Source organism: Pristiophorus japonicus, chromosome 9, assembly GCF_044704955.1.
Source record: "Pristiophorus japonicus isolate sPriJap1 chromosome 9, sPriJap1.hap1, whole genome shotgun sequence".
Lineage (NCBI taxonomy): Eukaryota > Metazoa > Chordata > Chondrichthyes > Pristiophoridae > Pristiophorus > Pristiophorus japonicus.
In genome coordinates, this window is record NC_091985.1 from 158,585,308 (window position 1) to 158,602,803 (window position 17,496).

General features: G+C 47.4%; 1 protein-coding gene across 1 annotated transcript in view; it reads left to right on the forward strand.

Moving 5' to 3' along the window:
• The window catches only part of nt5e (5'-nucleotidase, ecto (CD73)), a 96,489-nt gene that overhangs the window by 69,847 nt on the left and 9,146 nt on the right, over positions 1-17,496 (forward strand). The window contains exons 5-6 of the mRNA XM_070888831.1: positions 10,761-10,915; positions 15,072-15,180. Coding sequence (XP_070744932.1) covers positions 10,761-10,915; positions 15,072-15,180 — 264 coding nt within the window. The remainder of the gene's footprint in view (positions 1-10,760; positions 10,916-15,071; positions 15,181-17,496) is intronic.

The following is a 17,496-nucleotide window of genomic DNA, read 5'->3' on the forward strand; positions in this document are numbered from 1 at the left end:
CTCCCTCTCAGTTAGAAGGTGAAGGGTTTGAGGCCCGCTAAAGACAACCCCGGTGAATGGATGAGGGTGTTGTTTTATGAAGAAAGGTTGAGCAGGTTGGGCCTACACTCATTGGAGTTTAGAAGAATGAGAGGTGATCTAATTGAAACATATAAGATTCTGAGGGGGCTTGACAGGGTGGATGCAGAGAGGATGTTTCCCCTCGTGGGGGAATCTCGAACTAGGGGGCATAGTTTCAGAATAAGGGGTCGCCCATTAAAAATGGAAATGAGGAGGAATTTCTTCTCTCAGAGGGTCATGAATCTTTGGAATTCTCTACCCCAGAGAGCTGTGGAGGCTGTGTCATTGAATATATTTAAGGTGGAGATTTGTGAACGATAAGGGAGTCAAGGATTATAGGGAGCGGGCGGGGAAATGGAGTTGAGGCCAAGATCAGATCAGCCATGATCTTATTGAATGGCGGAGCAGGCTCGAGGGGCCAAATGGCCGACTCCTGCTCTTATTTCTTATGTTCTTATGTATGGATATATATATTCCTGTATACAAAACAACAGCATAGAAACATTTAAACTGCCATAGTTTTTATCAATTACTTTAGCTGCTGGATGTACCCTGTGCCTCCACAGAAACTTTCTACAAGCTTTGAAAAGCAGTAGAACATCAGAACATAAGGTCTAATTTGGAACCAGATCTACTAAACAAAACATAAACATAGAAACATAGAAAATAGGTGCAGGAGTAGGCCATTTGGCTCTTCGAGACTGCACCGCCATTCAATAAGATCATGGCTGATCATTCCCTCAGTACCCCTTTCCTGCTTTCTTGCCATACTCCTTGATCTCTTTAACCGTAAGGGCCATATCTAACTCTCTCTTGAATATATCCAATGAACTGGCATCAATAACTCTCTGCGGCAGGGAATTCCACAGGTTAACAACTCTCTGAGTCAAGAAGTTTCTCCTCATCTCAGTCCGAAATGGCCTACCCCTTATCCTAAGACTATGTCCCCTGGTTCTGGACTTTCCCAACGTCGGGAACATTCTTCCTGCATCTAACCTGCCCAGTCCCGTCAGAATCTTATATGTTTTTATGAGATCCCCTCTCATCCTTCTAAACTCCAGTGTATAAAGGCCCAGTTGACCCAGTCTCTTCTCATATGTCAGTCCAGCCATCCCTGGAATCAGTCTGGTGAACCTTCGCTGCACTCCCTCAATAGCAAGAACGTCCTTCCTCAGATTAGGAGACCAAAACTGAACACAATATTCCAGGTGAGGCCTCACCAAGGCCCTGTACAACTGCAGTAAGACCTCCCTGATCCTATACTCAAATCCCCTAGCTATGAAGGCCAACATACCATTTGCCTTCTTCACCGCCTGCTGTACCTGCATGCCAACTTTCAATGACTGATGAACCATGACACCCAGGTCTCGTTGCACCTCCCCTTTTCCTAACCTGCCGCCATTCAGATAATATTCTGCCTTCATGTTTTTGCCCCCAAAATGGATAACCTCACATTTATCCACATTATACTACATCTGCAATGCATTTGCCCACTCACCTAACTTGTCCAAGTCACTCTGCAGCCTTTTAGCGTCCTCCTCACACCGCCACCCAGTTTAGATTGTCATCTGCAAATTTGGAGATATTACATTCAATTCCTTCATCTAAATCGTTAATGTATATTGTAAAGAGCTGGGGTCCCAGCACTGAGCCCTGCTGCACTCCACTAGTCACTGCTTGCCATTCTGAAAAGGACCCGTTTATCCCGACTCTCTGCTTCCTATCTGCCAACCAGTTCTCTATCCACGTCAATATATTACCCTCAATACTATGTGCTTTGATTTTGCACACCAATCTCTTGTGCGGGACCTTGTCAAAAGCCTTTTGAAAGTCCAAATACACCACATCCACTGGTTCTCCCTTGTCCACTCTGCTAGTTACATCCTTAAAAAAATTCCAGAAGATTCGTCAAGCATGATTTCCCTTTCATAAATCCATGCTGACTTGGACCGATCCTGTCACTGCTTTCCAAATGCGCTGCTATTTCATCCTTAATGATTGATTCCAACATTTTCCTCACTACTGATGTCAGGCTAACCGGTCTATAATTACCCGTTTTCTCTCTCCTTTTTTAAAAAGTGGGGTTACATTAGCTACCCTCCAGCCCATAGGAACTGACCCAGAGTCGATAGACTGTTGGAAAATGATCACCAATGCTTCCACTATTTCTCGGGTCACTTTCTTAAGTACTCTGGGATGCAGACTATCAGGCCCCGGGGATTTATCGCCCTTCAATCCCATCGACAGCAATAGAATACACCTCAAGGTCACAATTGATAGGCTAAGCTCCTTTTTGTCGCAGGTTCTAACTGCCAGAGATAGCTCATCTAACATACCTTTCTCTGAATATTCCAACCAACTCAACTCTAGTGGGAAATGGGAAGGCCTCTCCTCCCACGAGTGGGCCTCCTGATATAGAGGGTCGACGCTCGCCCCAACCCACGTAGCAGTTCTCGAAGTTAGCAGACAGAGACAGGTGGCAAGGTATAATGATCTTTAATTACGAACGTCCGGGAACACTTCTCATCACAGCCGCCTGTGAGTGGAGATGTTCTCTAAATAGCAACATTCTACATCATTTATACATTTCATAGATCCCTTCGCACCGCCCGCCCCCCCGGTACGACCTCCCTCGATCTCTAATTGGGTTACCTTATTAATAATATTTTGGATTGACAGACGAAGATCTCAAGGCAACTTTTAGACCTTAACTGGGATGACCTCATTGGGTTAGAATTTGCTGATCGTACGTAGCACCTAAAAGTCTGTTTAGAGTGTTTCACAGAGTCTTATCTGGTCAGACTGGACGTACCTTAATGTTATCTGGTGTTTTGGTACATCAGTGTACCTCTGGGTCCTTGGTGCTTGAATATGTTAGAATGTGAGGGCAGCCACAGACCTTCTTCCCCTTTTGCTGAGCCGATGTAGAAGCCGGCACTTTAAACTTATTTCGCTTATCCCCCTAATGCCAAATTTCTCTTACAATTCCCCCCTTTGGCCCTTGGCTATACGCCAAGTAGGCCATATTCCCCAGAAACTACATCCCTGTGGGCAAGTTCCAGATATGTCCGCTCGTCTGAGTCACCATCTCCCAAACTTCAGGACCTCCTGTGACTTCTCCCACAGAGCTATATAAGGTAAGTCCTTCCTGCAGGTCTGTTTAAATTTTCGTCCCTTATTGTCTTAAGCATAGTGCGTGCCCTAACGTGTCATTTGCCCTGTTTAATTCGTGCACAGGTTAACCCTACCAGTACCATCAGGACCAGGCCCTGTATTACTACAAGTACATGTGATATAATCCTTATCCATGGGTGGATCTGAATATTAAGTCCAATGTCCCATAGTTTTGAGTACCAAGGCTGGTCGGCCAGCATCGCGTTATTGTCTCTTTGTAGGTTGTCTATTTCTTCCATCAGCCGGATATACTGTCGTCTTTGGTTTTGGATTCCTTGCACCAATTGTAATTGTTCCTCATTTAATTCGGGAATCTGTTTTCCTTGCGGTTCCCATACCGCCTCCTTGTACGCTTCTCGAAGGGTATCTGTGACCATTCCGTGGATAATTTCCGTTGCCTCGGGATGTATGTGGTATCCACTAATGTCTATTTTTCCCTTGGGCCTGAAACAGAAGTTAGGGTTGGTGATGACACAGGGGGTGACTCCTCCTCTGGTCTTAATCGTCGGGTTGGCTGCTCCTGTGCTCACGCACCAAATCTCCATTCCCTTGTGGAGCAGCGATTGTTTCGGAATCGTGTTTGAGAGGAGTGATACTCAGCATGCATCCATTTGTTTGGTGGTATCCGCAATCATCGTCCGTCATTCTTAGCGTGCCTCGACATAAAACCACTTGGTTATTTTTATAGCAGTCGGTTATGTCAATGCCTTTGGTACTATTGTTAATTTTAATCACCTGTCTGGAGGGTTGATGGTAATGCAACCGTGTTCGGTTTCTTACTTCACCGATATTGTCAGTTTGGTATAAGGGGTCTCCTTTTGTTACGTTATACTGTGGTATGGACAACACGAATCTGATGATATTCACATGTCCAGTAATACATCGAAATTTTGGCACCCATGCGTGACTATTTTTCCGTACCTCGCACGTGTTGTTCATGTTTTTGTCTCGAGTCCAATTATTAAATATGTCGTTTGGGATCCAATCTGGTATGTACCCATTCTGGAATTGCTCCAGGTTATGTTGTACCTCACTGAGTATCCAGGCCCCATACCCAGAGCAAACTATCTCAGCTTACTAAATGACGAGAATTTGAATTTCTAAGATACTCCGTTCTACACCAGTTGCTCCAAAAAATCAGCAGCAACTGAGGCCGAAACTTGGGCCCTATAAGCCTATACCAGAACCTGACACAACGAATCCCCGAAGACCTGGAATCCACTACCCTGAGATTTAATGTCAGAAAGGGAACAGAACAAAGTCGAACGAAAAGGGGAATGCTATCTCAGGTTCTGGTATAGACTTATAGGGCCCAAGTTTCGGCCTCAGTTGCTGCTGATTTTTTGGAGCAACTGGTGTAGAATGGAGTATCTTAGAAATTCAAATTCTCGTCATTTAGTTTGCTCCAGTTCTAGTCAGTTAGAACAGTTTCACTTTGGAACAGAATTTTTTTTTCAAAAGGGGGCGTGTCCGGCCACTTACGCCTGTTTTCAAAGTAATCGTTTACTTAGGTCATTCCCCATTGCGTGGATCAAATTTATGGTCTTGACGTGTTCCTGTAATGTGTGGGCCACTTGTAACAGTTACACTTCCGCGCCATCTCCCAACTGCGCTTGTAGGGCTTGGCTATCTATTTCCCTCCCCAATAAACCCCTTAAGATTTGCGTTAAGGTGTTAACCTGGTTGTCTATTGCAGACAGGTCTATGGAATTCATCCTCGCAACCCCCGCCGCATAGCCCGTGCCTAGTGTTTCCAGTATTCCCCTTTTCGTTCGACTTTGTTCTGTTCCCTTTCTGACATTAAATCTCAGGGTAGTGGATTCCGGGTCTTCGGAGATTCGTTGTGTCAGGTTCTGGTATAGACTTATAGGGCCCAAGTTTCGGCCTCAGTTGCTCCTATCTTTTGGAGCAACTGGTGTAGAACGGAGTATCTTAGAAATTCAAATTCTCGTCATTTAGTTTGCTCCAGTTCTAGTCAGTTAGAACAGTTTCACTTTGGAACAGAATTTTTTTTTCAAAAGGGGGCGTGTCCGGCCACTTTCGCCTGTTTTCAAAATTTCGGCAGTGAAAACTTACTCCAAACTAACTTAGAATGGAGTAAGTGAAGATTTTTGTACGCTCGAAAAAACCTTGTCTACACTTTAGAAAATCAGGCGTAGATTACAAATCAGGCATAGGGAATGGGGGGGGGTGGTTAAAAGGGAAGTTTACAAACATTAAACACTTCAATTTTACAAAAAGAGTCATCATCAATAATAAATGATAAAAACATCAATAAATCAACCAGTAAATCAATCAAAAAAAATTAATAAAAAATGAATTTTAAAAAAAGTCAGAAGGGAGGGAGGGAAGGGGGGGTGAGAGAAGGGAGGGAGGGAGGGGAGGGGTGAAGAGAAGGGAGGGAGGGGAAGGAGGGAGAGAAGGGGGGAAGAGAGAGAGAGAGAGAGAGAGAGAAGGGTGAGAGAGAGAGAAAGAAAGGAGAGGGAGGCTGAACGGGCCGGGCCCGGCCGGGCCCAAAACTTCGAGCTTAGACTTACCGGATTGACAGGTAGGTGGCGTCGGGTCCGGGGTCCGGGGGGGTCGGGAGCGCGGATCCGGGGGAGCGTGGGTCAGGGCAGAGGGGAGGGGGGGGTCGGTCGGGGGGGGGCGGAAATCGGTCGGGAGCGGAGGTCGGTCGGGGGGGGGGGGCGGAGATTGGCTGGGGGGGGTGCGGGGGGAGATCGGTCGGGAGCGGGAGGTCGGTCGGGGAGGGGGGGTAAGGTTGGGAGCGGAGGAAGCAGAGGTCGGGTCGGGGGGGGGCGCAGCGGTGGGAGCGGGAGTCAAGTCCGGTCCAGTCCGGTCCGGAGGAAGCAGGAGCTGGGTGTGGGAGGCAGCCTTACACACGCAGCCCCAGTGAGGCCATTCGGCCAGGGCTAGGGCCTGCGTGCTTCGGGCCCCTCCCACACAGTTTTGGGCGCCTGGAGCTACTGCACATGCGCGCCCACTGTAGCGCGCATGTGCAGAGGTCCCGGCACTGTTTTCAGCGCAGGGACCTGGCTCCGCCCCCTACAGCTCATGCTGCGCCGCACCGAGCTGCAAACGACCTGTAGGGAGCCGGAGAATCTGGAAGGTTTTTTTAGGCGCACTTTGTGGCGCGAAAAACTGGCATCCAGGTCGGGACTGCGCCGTTCTAGGCGCGGCCCGAAACTTGGGCCCAGAGTTTCATTTCCACAGAAGCTAGGAAGGATGATATCTGTTCGGTTTAGGACTACCGTAAGTAGTCGCTGACGCACCCCAAATTATATCCTTTAGATTCCTTTATTACTGGCCCCCCTTTGCCTCCAGTCTTTATGGACGGGCATATGGGGAGGGCTTGCGTGATTGTGCTGGGAAGAGTTGTTGTCCCCAGGATGGTTGTCGGGGCGGCGGTAGGGTGTCTTAATCTTGGACAAGGATGTCCCAACACCACTGGTCCGTACCCACGCACGGGGAGGCCAGACATACCTTCCACCTGGTATCCCATTGTCGTGGCCTTCCCGAGAATTGAGTCAAGACGGGTGTGCACCTTATCTGTATCCCCTCCCTACGAGTGCAACTTCCTCATTCTTCTTCTAACACGAAGCATACTGCAGTCTCATTTTTATGCCCTTGTTATTGTTCCACCCCTACTGTAGGTTGGAATCTCTGTTAAGTTGTGTTATGCCGAATGCTACAATTTAAATCTACCATTGTGCCGTCTATGACCATTAGGGTTTTTGAATCGGGATCACAGCTAACGTTTTCCGACGTCTTATAATATAGGCCTTGAGGTCCATTACTTTCTTCATCAGTGGATGTTCCGGAAGGATAGGATCCTGTAAAACGCAACGTTTTCCAGTGGTTAGGATCCAAATCGTTTCAACTGGGTCCAATGTTTCCATTTGCCTACACCTCCCAAGTCTATGTAAGCGCACGTGTCACTAACCATAATCACCTGGTGGGGTCCGGTCTATTTTGGTGAGATTCCGGGTCTTTCAGGATTTATCTTTACCATGACCCGGCTCCCTATTTGAGGTACCTGAACCCTTTGTTCCTTCGTGTCCCTTTCGAGATCCCAAATAATTTGTTGGTCTCTGGCTTGTGCTCGTAATTCATGTGATTGTTTACAGACTTCCATCACGAACATCCCTATCTTATCCTTGTAGGGCCCAATGTCATCACTTCCAGTGACCAGCACTTCCGGCAGCCTCATGGCTCTTCCTGTCATTAGTTCAAAGGGGGTCAGTCAGGTAGTCCGGTTAGGGGTAGCTCTTAATTTCATTAGGATTCGTGGTAGTAACTCAACCCACCCCTGTCCAGTCTCCTTGATTACCTTAGCCAGTGCTGTTTTTAAAGTCCTATTCATTCGCTCTACCATTGCGGAAGACTCCATCTTTTTTAAGACTTCTCTAATTCCCAATTTTTTCCTTCCTTTGCTGAGTTTGCATAACTTGGATTTTTTTTTTTCCCTTTTGAATCTGAACTTAATTTTTCTTGATGACCTTCCTCCAGTCCATAGTTAGACATCTTTGTTTCTCTTTCTCGCCACAAAACTTCTGTGTCGGGTTTAACTCGTAAGTTTTTAATATTTAAACCAATATCGTTTTCACAGCCAATTTAAATCTCCTTTCTTCAAATTAGCTTTTGTATTTTGATGATCTTCCTCCAGTCCATTTTCCTAAAGATCTTTGTTTCTCTTTCTAGCAGCTGCAGCTTTCAAGGTCACATTTTTATCTTTTGATAAAAACACGCTGTCCTTTGTAAATTCAATGTGTTTTTCCAGCAGTTTTACTTTTCTTTTCTTAATTTTCCATTTTTCTCAGCTAGCATTTTATCCCAGTGGCCAGTTTTCCTCGGATCCTGGGGACGCACCCCACCTTTTAGGTTGTATTCCTTCTTGTTTGCGCTGCGTACGATCAATACCGGCTCTCCGTGTTATTACCGTGTCACGCTTCGGGACATACACCTTATTTAGTAGAGACCCTTTTGGCCCCCAGTTACATTCTTCCTGCTTTTTTTTCTGGCCTGTGTTCCTGTTCCCTCATTGGTTTTATTCGCCTTTTTACTAACCGGGTTACGCATCTTACTTTTGGGGAAAGTGTAGGGGTCTTGGGCATTCCCTTTAATTCATGTTTGGGATGCAGGACATCGTCTCTATGTCTCCCCTTGGCGCCGTACACTCGTACTGCCACGCCTCCGGGTCAATATGTCTCGTCCCTGCGCCGTGTGCTCGTACCGCTTGGGTCAATAGGTCTCGTCCATATGTCTTCCCTTGCGTCGTACCCTCGCACTGCCATGCTTCCTACACGCGCGTGTCTCAGAGTCTGCCTTTTAACCCCCTCCCACTCCTAGATCGTCCCTGCCCTCTGTCCCTCCTTCTACAGATGGTTCTTTGTACAGATGTCCTTCCCTCCCGGTTTACAATGCCACAGCTCTAACTTGAAGGTGGTAAATTAAACCATACTCACCCCAACAGCTGGATCATTGTTCCGTTCGGGAAGTTCGTGTACCCTGCTCGCAGCGCCAAAATGTAGGGGGAAATGGGAAGGCCTCTCCTCGCACGAGCGGGCCCCCTGATATAGAGGGTCGATGCTCGCCCCAACCTGCGTAGCAGTTCTCGAAGTTAGCAGACAGAGACGGATGACAAGGTATAACGATCTTTAATTAACAACATCCGGGAACACCTCTCATCACAGCCGCCTGTGAGTGGAGATGTTCTCTGAATAGCAAAATTGTACATCATTTATACATTTCATAGATCCCTTCGCCCCCCCCGGTACGACCTCCCTCGATCTCTAATTGGGTTACCTTATTAGTAATATTTTGCATTGACAGACCAAGATCTCAAGGCAACTTTTAGACCTTAACTGGGATGACCTCAATGGGTTAGAATTTGCTGATCGTACGTAGCGCCTAAAAGTCTGCTTAGAGTCTTTCACAGAGTCTTATCTTGTCGGACTGGACGTATTTTAATGTTATCTAATGTTTTGGTACATCAATTGTACATCAATGTTGAATCAGAGGCCTCTGGGTCCTTTGTACTGGAATGTGTGAGGTCAGCTGGAGCCTTTTTGCCCCTTTTGCTGAGCCGATGTAAAAGCCGGCACTTTAAACCTTATTTCGCTTATACCCCTAATGCCAAATTTCTCTTACATCAACTCAATAATTTGAACAAATAAATTATTTCAGTGTCCCTCAGTTACCAGAGCTTAGCTGATTTGAATAACTCCCAGTCATATACATTTTAATGTATATATAAGGGACCCAGGGGCAGCACGGGCCAGCACACACTGCGATATGTGTGCGCACTGGGTCCGTGCAGCAGAGCTGGTCTCCGGTCATCTTGGTTAACCCTTGCCACTGGATCAAGACCTAGCTCTGTCAAGCCCATGTAGTGGCTGGTGTGCAACGACCACCACACGTTAAAAAAATCCACGAACAGGCATCTTCCACCCTTCAGGATGTAGTTCGGGTCCTTCATTGAAACACCTGTGAACTCAACCTTTTTTGGCATGGAAACAAGTCATCCTCGTTTCGAGGGACCGCCTATGATGATGATGATGATATTTAATGTCCTTGCTTCATGGGGTCTTTGCTTAAGAATTCATAGCAACACATTGCTATTAAAAACTAGATGGTTTATGAGCAAAGGTTTAACAATCACACTACACATTACCAGTTCATCCACCAGGCTCACAAATAACTGCCTCATTATTGATCCCCTGAATGGTATGATTGCACTTGGAGGAGAGTGAGTGTGATTGAATGTCAGAATAAATTTGGGCATGGCCCCTTTAAGGAAACCGGCTGATGACATAACCAGACCCGCTTCCTCTCATTGGCCATTATCGTAAAATCACGACAACAGAGCGGGCGGGACCAGCAGTGGGGTCGGACTCCACTACCGACCCCGGCCTCACCAAACACTTAGGACTGAGATGAGGAGAAACCTCTTCACTCAGAGGGTGGTGAATCTTTGGAATTCTCTACCCCAGAGGGCCGTGGAGGCTCAGTCTTTGAGTATAGTTCAGACAGAAATCAATAGATTTTTGGTATTAAGGGAATCAAGGAATATGGGGACAGTGCAGGAAAGTGGAGTTGAGGTAGAAGATCAGCCATGATCTTATTGAATGGCAGAGCAGGCTCGAGGGACCGTATCGCCGACTCCTGTTCCTATTTCTTATGTGCTTATGTTATGTTCTTAATCCATGGCGTGCATTGAGTTCCTGGCCATTCCCACTGGGGGAAGCTAGCTGAGGCTGGAACGTGGTACCTCCTGCGGTTGAAAAGCCTGCCGGCGCTCAGTACGAAGGGTCACACAATAATGGTGCCGCCTTGGGGAGGACATCACACCCCGGCATGGGGTCAATACCCCGAGGAGAAAACTGGAGAGGAATATCATTTAATTCTATAAATCCAGGGGCTAGAAATTGGTCTCGGGGTGTTGGGGTGGGGGGGCGGTGACACAAAGCCATTATACACAGTGTTATATTCAGTCTAATTGCCCTTGTCTCCTGTCTGACCTGCAGATGTGAAGTTGCTGGCAGAAGTAAACGACTGGAAGAAATCCCTGGCCAATTTTGGAAAGGACGTGCTTGGTCAAACACTGGTGTATCTGAACGGCACCACTCAGGAGTGCAGGAATCGGGAATGCAACATGGGCAATTTAATCTGTGAAGCTATGGTAAGAAACACTTGTACGGCCACCCCCAGTGCATTCACTTCATGGGCACAAACCCAGCCGTGTGTGACTATCACCGAGGTACAGGAGGGCTTCCCTCACTTGATTTTCTCTCACTCGTTCAGGTAATCTGAGCTTTGCATTGCTGAGTGATATAGACCAAAGATTTATCAGCCTCATATTTAGACTCTCTCTCCTCCTCCACTTTCCTACCTGTAATGTATTTGCTCCATGGGTTCTTGGCTTAAGAATTCATAGCGACACATTGCTATTAAGAACTAGTTGGTTTATTAGCAAAGGTAGAACAAGCACACGACTCATGACCAGTTCATCCACCAGGCTCACAACCACCTGTCTCATCATGGAACCGCCCCCCCCCCCCCCCCGCGAACCCAACTGGCTGGGGTTTTATTGAGTCTTGTGAACATCACGTGACTGGCTAAGCCACTCCCAACTCAACAGCTCTACAACTATTTTTGTTGCAAACATTAATCAAGTGTCCCCTGATTAAAGGGGGGGGGTCACACTCCAAAATCTTTTCAAGTGCCCCCTTGTTTTTTTTTTGAGGGCACCAAAAACACAAATTATACAAGTGCCTCCTGACTAAAAGGGGGGGGGGAGCACTAAAACCGACAAAGTTAGACAAATTAAACTTTGGACATGTGGATCAAATTAATATTTGGTTGCCAGGGTTGATGATGAACTCCAGTCCCTCCGGCGCCCACCTCTCTCAACAGCTCTCCAAACCTGTGAGTATACTCACAGGTGCGGACGTTACACTACCCGTCCCACTGCTCTCTTCTGACAGGTGGGAACCTGTTCCGGGATCTGTTTCCGCATCCCATGCCTTTCCCTTCTGGCCATTGTCCAGTGTGTGTGAGCACAGTCTGTGACTGCTGACCAACTAGAGGCCGACACTGTCATTTCCCCCCATCAGCAGTCAGTCGTGGCTCAGTGGGTAGCACTATCACCTCTGATCACCTCTGAGTCAGTGGCTTGTGGGTTCAAATCCCACTCCAGGCAGTTGAGCACATAAATCCAGTCTGACACTCCTGTGAAGTGCTGCACTGTCAGAGGTGCTGTCTTTTGGATGAGACGTCAAACCAAGGCCCCGTCTGCCCTCTCAGGTGGATGTAAAAGATTCCATAACATTATTTTGAAGAAGAGCAGGGGAGTTATCCCCGGTGTCTTGGCCAATATTTATCTCTCAATCAACATGACTAAAAAAACAGATGATCTGTTTTCCTCAGCAGAGGGGTCAATAACCAGGGGACGTAGATTTGAAATAGTTGGTAGAAGGATTAGAGGGAAAAAAAATTCATCCAGAGGGTGGTAGAGGCAGAAACCCTTATCATATTTAAAAAGTACTTGGGTGTGCCCTTGAAGTGTCGTAATCTACAGGGCTACAGACCAAGAGCTGGAAGGTGGGATTAGGCTGGGTGGCTCTTGGTCGTCCGACACGGACACAATGGGCCGAGTGGCTGCCTTCCGTGTCATAATTTTTCTATGATTCTATGATCTGGTCATTATCACATTGCTGTTTGTGGGAGCTTGCTGTGCACAAATTGGCTGCCACCTTTCCCACATTACAGCAGAGACTACACTCAAAAAGTACTTCATTGGCTGTAAAGCACTTTGGGACGTCCAGTGATCATGAAAGGTGCTATATAAATGCAAGTCTTTCTTTTTGTTTTATCCACGTACGGCCACATCTATCAGAGCTCCATGGAAGCTAATCACGAGCAGGAAACGTGGCCAGTATTTCCTCTTCGCCAGGTGATGAGGTGATGATGTTTGGTAGGAGCCTCGAGGAAGCGATTGATGCTCCAGACATAATATGAGGGGCTCAAGTTTCGGCCTGAGTTGTTCCTATTTTTTTGGAGCAACTAGTTTAGAATGCAGCATCTTAGAAATTGCAATTCTCGGCATTTAGTTTGCTCCAGCTCCAGTGAGTTAGAATAGTTTCATTTTAGAACAGATTTTTTTTTCAATAGAGGGCGTGTCCAGCCACTTACGCCTGTTTTGCAAGTTTAGGCAGCGAAAACTCACTCCACACTGACTTAGAATGGAGTAAGTGTAGATCTTTGAACGCTCAGAAAAACCTTGCCTACACTTATAAATCAGGCGTAGAGAACAAGAGATGGGGGAGGGGGAAGTTTACAAACATTAAACACTTCACTTTTACAAATGAAGAGCCCTCATCAATAATAAATGATAAATAAATCAATAAATCAAAAAAAATTGAAAAGAATTTTAAAAATCAATCAATAAATAAAAAAATTAAGTTTCTACTCACCTACTGCAGCACCGGGAGCCCTCCAACAGAGTGCTGGGACAGGGGGCCCCCAGTCTCTCTCTCTGTTTGTGTCAGTGTTTCTCTGTGTTTCTGACAGCGAGGGGTGGGGGGAGAGAGGGAGGAGTGAGGGAGGGAGGGAGGAGGGGGGAGGGAGGGGGAGGAGGAGAGCGAGGGAGGGGGGAGACGAGTGAGAGGAGGGGGAAGAGGAGGGGAGGGAGAGGAGGTGGGAGGGAGGGGGAGAGGAGAGGGGAGGGAAGGGGGGAGAGGAGGAGGGGGGAGGGAGTGGAAAGGGTTGAATGAGAGGGAGGGAGGTTGAGGCTGAACGGGAGGGAGGAGTGAGGGAGGGAGGGAGGAGGGGGGAGGGAGGGGGAGGAGGAGAGCGAGGGAGGGGGGAGACGAGTGAGAGGAGGGGGAAGAGGAGGGGAGGGAGAGGAGGTGGGAGGGAGGGGGAGAGGAGAGGGGAGGGAGGGGGGGAGAGGAGGAGGGGGGAGGGAGTGGAAAGGGCTGAATGAGAGGGAGGGAGGTTGAGGCTGAACGGGAGGGAGGGGGGGAGGCTGAACGGGAGGGGGGTGCGGGTGAGGATGAATGGGAGGGAGGGGAGGGGAGCTGAATGGGAGGGAAGACCGAGTCCCAATCTTCAATGCCCGGTGAGCCCGTTTGGCCAGGGCTAGGGAAGGCGTGTTTCAGGCTCTTCCCACACAGTTTTGGGCGCCTGGAGCTACTGCACATGTGCGCACACTGCAGAGCGCATGTGCAGAGGTCCCTGCACTGTTTTCAGCGCCAGGACCTGGCTCCACCCCCGACCCCTTGTGCTGCGCTACGCCGAGCACGAAGACGTCCTGGGGAGCGCGCAGAATCACAAGGTAAGTTTTCGGCGCCCTTTTTATTCCGGAAAGTCGGCGCATCTTATGGAGGCGCGCCGTTTTTACGGAGGACGGAAACTTGGGCCCGAGGTGTGCATCGCACCCCCAAATTTGACCTTCTAGGCCTGCCCTGAACTCTGATGATAGTTTTATCCTGCTGGTTTTAACAGTGGTCCCTCTATGTTGGGTTAATAACTTCACTGAAACAGCTGAAAGAATGAGTTTGAGGTGAAGGAAAGTGACATGCACTAGCACACTGGAATCCCCTGACATTATCTCGAAGAAGATCAGGGCAGTTGCCCTACCCTGTCTAGCTGTGTGCGAAATTGCAATTTTACTGCAAAATCATGGGTCTGGGCAGAGTAGATCGAGAGAAACTGTTCCCAATGGTGGAGGGTCGAGAAGCCGAGGACACAGATTTAAGGTGATTGGCAGAAGAACCAAAGGCGACGCAGGAGAAACCTTTTATACGCAGCGAGTGGTCATATCTAGAATGCACGGCCTGAAAGGGTGGTGGATTCAGATTCAATCACCACTTTCAAAGGGGAGTTGGATAATTACCTGTAGGAAACAAGGCTACGGGGAAAGGGCGGGGGAGTGGGACTAGCTGAAGTGCTCTTGCAGAGAGCCGGCACGGGCTCGACGGGCCGAATGGCCTCCTTGCGTGCTGTAACCATTCTATGATTCTACGAATTGGAGGCCATTTTGTACTGTGGGCAAGATGCACTGCGGGACTATCCATTGCAACAGCTCCATTTCTCATATACCCTAATTATATCAATTTAGAATAAAACGCAAATTATTTGTATAGGTTTGACAATGATGATTGAGTCATGTATGTTGGGATGTCACTAGCTGGGAGATGGCTGTAACAATGTACATGTGGAGAGCGCAATGGTGGGAAAGAATGTCCTACAGACGTGGGGAGTAGGAATAGTCTCAGTGAGTGTCAGTACCTACACCGCTCACCTCTCTCTCTCTCTCTCTCTAATGGTTTCAGATCTACGAAAATATCCGAAAACCAGACGATCGCTTTTGGAGCCACGTTTCCATCTGTTTGATGAATGGGGGCGGAATCCGTGGTCCCATCGATGAGCAGACTAACAACGGTACGTGGGTCAGGTAATGTTCCCACAAATACTTCCATCTCCAGTGAACAGAGCCACCTTTGGTTAAAACTCATCTCGACGAGAAATGGCCCAAATTTGAGCAATTTGAAAAGTATTAATGAATTGAAAACATACATTTTTTTTGTCAAATTCAATTTGTGCCCAGCCTTGAGATTTAGTGAGATTTAAGAGTTGTTGGGCATTTAGCCTGAAGGAGAAGAACAAACCTCTTGGCGGATGCTTCAGTAATGGAGGAGATTCTAGTTGTGAATTGAGGAGACAGTGAGACCAAGAATGTTAAGCAATGAAGAATTAGGAAGGGTGGAGCAACAACAACAACTTACATTTATATCGTGTCTTTAACGTCCCAAGGTGCTTCACAGGAGTATTATGCGATAATAATTTGACACCGAGCCGTAAAAATAGAAATTAGCGCAGGTGACCAAAAGCATGGTCAAAGAGGTAGGTTTTAAGAAACAGCTTGAAGGAGGAAAGCGAGGTAGAGAGGTGGAGAGGTTTAGGGAGGGAGTTCCAGAGCTTGGGGCCCAGGCAACAGAAGGCACGGCCACCGATGGTTGAGCGATTATAATCAGGGATGCTCAAGAGGGCAGAATTAGAGGAGCACAGACATCTCGGGGGGGGGGGGGGGGGGGCGGGGGGGGGGGGGCGAGGGTTGTGGGGCTGGAGGAGATTACAGAGATAGGGAGGGGGTGAGGCCATGGAGGGATATGAGTTAGGTGCGAGTTAGGACATGGGCAGCCGAGTTTTGGATCACCTCTAGTTTACGTAGTCAAGTCTAGAGGTAACAAAGGCATGGATAGGCTTCAGCAGTGGCTGAGCTGAGGCAAGGGCGGAGACGGGCGATGGTACGGAGGTGTAAATGGGCGGTCTTACTTATGCAATGGATATGTGGCCGAAACTCATTTCAGGGTCAAATTTCAAGAACCACTAAAGGTAAGAGCTTGACTGGTGGTTGGATGTTGAAGACACATGGAGACACGGTGTAATTGAACAGGTTAAATCAGAGCTTTGTAGGGCATGGGGGACATCAAGGTGTGGTAACTCAGTCGGTGCATTGCGAGAGGAATGGAAGTTTGACTTGAATTCTGATCCGGGGGCAAAACGACTGAGTATCATCCACAGTCCTGTTTAATCTCCCTGACTGTGCCTTTAAACATTCATTGGTAAACTAGGATTAGTCTGCAAACACATATGTACAATCAAAGGTCCAATTAATTAATCAAAGTTCACCACTACTGTATATTAGACTGAGCTAGCTGTTAATCAGCTTCTGATCCATGGTGAGCAGCCTAGTAACACACGAGATAAATAGAAACTAAATTAAAACTTAAAAGAAAGACATAGGGGTAGAGATTCCGGCTTGGGATCAGCCGGCAATCTCGAGGCAAGTTGCACCCAGAATTGCGCCCGTTTTGATGTTCTTTTCTCGAGTTTCCGCTCAAACACGTTTGCTTATCGCCGAACACAGAATCTGCCGTGAATTCGCGCAATCGGGCAGCGTTTTATCACATCAGGTTTTTAAAAAATGATGCCTTAAAAATAATTCCTTGATATCTTTAAGTGGTAACTTGGGGTGCAATTTGATTAACACAGCTGACAATGGGTTTATCACAAAGAATAAGCATTTTAAATCCATCCAGCACCTGTGAGTAACCTGATTTTAAACGACTGAGAATTACTTTCAGAAACTATGCAGAACCATTTGCTAATTCTATTGGGGTACAGCAGTAATTTTCTTAGCAAATTAAAAAAAATTATTCACAACCTTTTCAAACGTGCCTGTACGTGTCCTCGCGCCCAAAAGAACCAGTTTAATTTTTGGAGCTTCCTCGAAGACCTGCAAACGAGTGCAATTAGCGGGAACTCGCCGTGGTGATTGATTCATCCTCTGGGTGTGGCCAGCTTTGTAGGCGGGGCCAGCTTCGAACGCGATGTTTCTTAAACTAGTGCGAAAGAAACTCGAATGGCGCTGAACAGAATTCGCGCTTAAATTTCCGCGATTTTGTTTGTGCCGATTTCAGGGAGGGTTGGGCTGAAAGAACCAGTGCCCACGAGCGAGAACTCTACCCCCGTGAGTTAACAATACTGAATAAAATCCTGAGGAATAGGGAGGTGTGGTCGAGAAGTGAGCAGGGAGATTAAAGCGCTAAAAGGGAATAAGGGAAAAAGGCACGCCGATAATGTGACAGGAAACAGTAAAGGCTTTTATAATCATATAAACAGTAAACGAATCGTGAAGGAGAGTGTCGGACCAGTCAGGATTGAAGGAGGGAGCCTGATTGTAGAGAATGAAGG